At 39.5% G+C, this 4,913-nt stretch overlaps 1 protein-coding gene across 1 annotated transcript; it reads left to right on the plus strand.

The window, feature by feature from the left end:
• Window positions 1-1,841: 1,841 nt before the first annotated feature.
• LOC131235554 (uncharacterized) lies at window positions 1,842-3,917 on the plus strand. The gene is made up of 2 exons (XM_058232756.1): window positions 1,842-2,254; window positions 2,339-3,917. The coding sequence occupies exons 1-2, from the start codon at window positions 2,132-2,134 to the stop codon at window positions 2,750-2,752; spliced, it is 537 nt and encodes a 178-aa protein (XP_058088739.1). The 5' UTR covers window positions 1,842-2,131; the 3' UTR covers window positions 2,753-3,917.
• Window positions 3,918-4,913: the final 996 nt, after the last annotated feature.

A 4,913-nucleotide genomic window follows, 5' to 3' on the forward strand; every position in this document is an offset into this window, starting at 1 on the left:
CGGCTGTCATGACCAATGGATGGATATAATTCTTAGCTTCTCCCATGCTTTTAACCCCCGAGAACATGTCATGATCAAAGACTTGCTGCTTGATAATTGAAATTTTAGAAATTCAATATTTAACAGTGTGATAGATTAATAGCGAGACTTTTTTTATCAAGTGTAGGTGAGATTTAGGAGATGGATAGCGATGATGAAGAAGAAGTAGCCGAGACCATGGTGATGCAAGCTGTGGCCGCATGCGTATCTGCTGTTGGTGAATATTGCCGTCATTATATGTTAAGAGAACCCAGTCGTCAAGGTGATGACGAGCGGTCAAGGTTTATAAACTCAATCGTGTGTGCAAGTGATAGTGATTGTTTTACACAGTTGAGGATGAAATGACAAGGTTTCTTCTCATTATGTAACGTACTGCGTGACAGAACGCACCTACGTGATACTTGACACGTTAGTCTTAAGGAGCAAGTAGTTATCTTTCTCCATATCATAGGACATAACGTGCGTAATCGTGTGATAGAACATAGATTCATACGTTTAGGTGAAACGGTAAGTTGTCACTTTCATCATATCCTTAATGCGATAGTGTCCTTGTACCCTGATTTTGTTAAGCAGGTGAGTACTGAGACCCCCTCGGAGATTCAATCGAATCCTTACTGGCAAACTTATTTTCAGGTAACATTTTCGTCACGGGATGTCATTTTCCGTTTTAATTTTGAAATAAGTTAATATTTTGTCATATTATCTTATAAGTGAAATTCGATGTTATCGACGATAGGATTGTGTTGGTGTAATAGACGGGATGTATATTCCCTCTCATGTGGAATCATCCCAATACCCAAGCTTTCGCAACTGGAAGGGTATCGTGTCTCAGAATGTACTTGTTGCTTGTTCTTTTAACATGACATTCTTATACGTGCTAGCTGGGTGGGAGGGTTCCGCTGCGGGTGCGCGGGTCCTACATAACACTCTGACCCGAAGTGATGATCCACTAATTGTATCAAATGGTAATTGTTTCTTCATAAATAACATACAATATTCTTCACCCTAAACATCATTCTCAACACACTAAGCCCCATCACCCTAACTTTTACGTAATGTAGGAAAATATTTCGTTGTCGACGTAGGATACGCTCACTCACCTGGGTTCATGGCGCCTTATCGTGGTGTCCGTTACCACTTGCACAAATATTGAACCGCGAGAGCACCCATGAACAAGGAGTTGTTCAATTACAGACACGCACAATTGCGAAACGCAGTTGAAGGTTGTTTTGGGCTAATAAAGGGACGGTTTCCTATCTTGAAGACAGTTGCGCAATATCCATTTGAGGTCCAGGTGAAGATTGTAGTATCTTGTTGTATACTACATAATTTCATTCGGCAACAAGACGAAACTGGACAAGATTTGGAGGATGCTGATATAACTGTGGGGGGATGCAGAGAGCAATCCTACACCAAATGAGGTATCAACAAGGGATGAGTGCCAGTGGCTAGTGCATGCGACACACAGGAGAAATCTGTGTGGATCAATGTTCGAGATCAGATTGCGAAGTGAATGCGGACCGACGCGCAAACAAATAGTAGGACTACATAGGGTCCTTTTATTTTAAAGATACATTAACTGATGTAATTGAAAAAACACACACACACACACACATATATATATAAGAGAGAAGACAGTCGAGATGAAGTCTGTCATTTTTTGACGTACATATTTGCTCGATACAATTAATTGCTTTTTCAATAATACATATTTGATAGTATAATATTGAACTCCATTATTGTGTAAGTTGGTTTTTAATTGTTTGTTAATTAATGCACTAGGTGACATGTCTGCCATTCTGTAAGAGATACACAAACTCCGACGCAGTCCCCAATAAGAACTCTAGTTCTGTCGACAAGATTCTCACCACGTGAGAAGACAGTTAAATCGCTTGTTGAGCCGCTGTCACGCGCGGCAAAAATAAAATGGACCCGGACCATGGATCAAATATTATTCGACGCTTTGCTTGAACAGATATCTCTAGGCCGGAAAGCAGATAATGGTTTTAAGAAGGAGGCATATAATGAGGCTGCTGCGGAGGTGTCTAGGAGGACCGAAATTACGGTGAACTGACAAAATGTTCAAAACCGAATGCGTTATCACAAGCGTGAGTACAACGATCTGAAGGACATGTTGGCCACAAGTGGTTTCGGTTGGGCCAGCGAGCGTATGGTAGTAACCGCACCTGACGAGGTCCGGGATGAGTACCTGAAGGTAATCATTGCGTATAACCCCTTATATTGCAAATCAGGATTGTATAAAATATGTTTACTAAACTAATATCTTTCTTGATTGTAGTCGCATCCAAGAGCAGAAAGGTTACGTGGAAAGCAGATTGAGCGAATGGGCGATTTAGCGGTGATTGTTGGTTCGGACCATGCAACAGGCTGCTACGTTCAAGGAAGCAAAAACATGGCTGCGTCTTCCTCTCGTATTCAGCGAGATTTGAATGATGCTTGGGTTGAGCTGGACGATGAGACGGATGTACCTATTGATCTTTCCGAGGATCATCTCAGAGATTCGACTGGGAATTATGATTTTTCAAATGATCCAATCCAGGCAACAGAAAATCGTTCATTCTGCAACACTCCTAACCGAGCGACTGACTCTAAGAGTAGTCGTGGTGGGAGTGCGTCTACGAAACGGATGCGTACTGCTCGTCCCTGTGACGTCCATGGCAGTTCCCTGGATGGTGTGGCGAAGGCAATGTGAAACTTTAGACTTGGAAAAGAGGTAAACCGCACTAGTAAAGTGCTGGAGGTCCTCGAGGAGGTTCAGGGACTGACCAACACAGAGTTTATAGAGGTTGGTCGGAGGCTAACTTGGGATAAGCAGCTAGCATCCTTTTTCATAAGTCTTCGCCCGGAGCGGAGGGCCGATTGGTTGAAAAGAACCTTGTCTGATATGAATGGAGGGATTGGTGGGGGTTCTTCTTGATGGATTAAAATACGTTTATTATGCATTGAAATGGGAATATCTTTTTAGTGGTTTTGTAATAACTATATACTGATTTGTGGAGGAACAGTTATCTTTTTTTGGTGTATGTTTTTCCGTTTTAAATGTTGGTTGAATACTTATAAACTTTACCATTTTACTTGCGTTTACATATTTATAATGTTGATTAAATGTCATTTTATCAATCTATCATCTTTACATGCTTTTGTTATATGAATATTATAACATGCATTTTCTCCTATCCTCGTCATATTTATGTGAATGCAAATGGGTAACAGTAAATACTATGTTGTAATCAATGGACGACGCCTGGGGATATATATGTCCTGGGATGATGCACGACTACATGTAGAGGGATTCAGCGGTGCCAGACATCGATCATTTAAAACATTCCAAGATGCGACCACATGGTGGAATGCAAACTATACAAGTTCAAGTAGTTGATTAATTAATAGGCGATGTGCTGACATACATTCACCTACAGATGCTCGAAATTCTATCCGAGAAATTTCGAGATCCATGGTGTGCAAGAGTACACAAACAGATGATGTCACCCTCAAAGTCGGGGAAGCAGTGGCAGCATTAGTAGTTGCAATCATGGTGTTATTCTTCATATTATATATAATAATTAAGTTGTAGTTTTGGATGGTGCTAATCTAATATGTTGTTTAAATTTTGGTAGACAATAGATAACTAATCCTCGAACGCTTTGATATGGCATGTATAACTGCATCTTAACCACAAATATCATTATATGTAGATTTGAATGTAAATTGCAATAGAAGTGTATGTATTCATCCTTTCTTTTATCCATATCTCTCTTAATCTCTATTAGTATGAATTTCCTTACAAATGAAGTCCAGCCTTTTGAACCTAGTTTCCTAAGGGCCAGGTATGACTACTTGAAACCCGGATTAGATTACTGTATCATTTCCTAAGTAACTTGTTTTGCTGTGTAGGCGATAGTTGATTGCTTGGAGGTTGACCCTAAACATCAATTTTAACACAGGTGAATTTAACAATGAGTAGTAATGTCCTTTGCATATAGACAATCGTCTCCATGTGTGTAGTCATAATGTACTTACATCACTCGAACATGAACAGGTAAATCTTAGCATTTTGGGAGAAGTATGTGAAAGTACATTTGACTGAGAGTATGATGTTCTCTTCCTTGCATTATCAATACGGACAGGTACAGAGTCTGCACATTGGTGTCATGAGTTTTAGTTTAGTACCTATTTATATTATATTCATTTTCGTATTAAACTCTTTATTGGTTCACCTGAGGGTTTAGCCGGGAATCGTTATCCATGCCTATGATATGCAGAGGTTTAGAAGACAATCCAGTTGCCACTGAGACTGTCCCTCCTCACCATGATATTAGACATGTGAATTTGTTATTGTTTTGGTGCTGAGGAGCGGGTTTCTTTTGCATGTTCTCGGTTCTATTTTTTTTATGTTTCTATTTTATTTTGTTTTTGCCTTTTATTTTATTTTATTTTATCGTCATTTTCATGCATCCTAGACCACTCCATTTCTGTTTTAATCTGAAGTGTACATCCTGTGCGCAGGTCTATTTGATTATCTTACGTAATTGAGTCGAATTATTTTCTAATTGGAATATATTATACATCTCATCAAATGGTTTTTTCTTCGGTTAACGGGAGTTGACAGTTATATTTATTGGATTCGATGATGACAACAGTGAAATTTTTTTCCAATTCTTGCAAAGTTTTTGTTTTGTTATTTTTCTTGTTCACCACGTATACGTATTGACGTGTGGTGGTGTAATGAAGTGAGATGCACAACTAAGGTGGGCCACAACACATGGAACAGTAGCAGATGGGAAGAGAACTAAGGTTGGCGCATGCTTACGGTGTCAAATGGATGTCGAAAGTTTGACGGTGGTGTCAAAATT

This window comes from Magnolia sinica, chromosome 19, assembly GCF_029962835.1.
Source record: "Magnolia sinica isolate HGM2019 chromosome 19, MsV1, whole genome shotgun sequence".
Lineage (NCBI taxonomy): Eukaryota > Viridiplantae > Streptophyta > Magnoliopsida > Magnoliales > Magnoliaceae > Magnolia > Magnolia sinica.

Bases quoted from the DNA above. Each gene is read 5' to 3' on its own strand.
- LOC131235554 (XM_058232756.1), top strand. From the start codon at position 2,132: ATGCGTTATCACAAGCGTGAGTACAACGATCTGAAGGACATGTTGGCC. The intron at 2,255-2,338 runs GTAATCATTGCG...TCTTGATTGTAG, and splicing joins TCCGGGATGAGTACCTGAAG to TCGCATCCAAGAGCAGAAAG.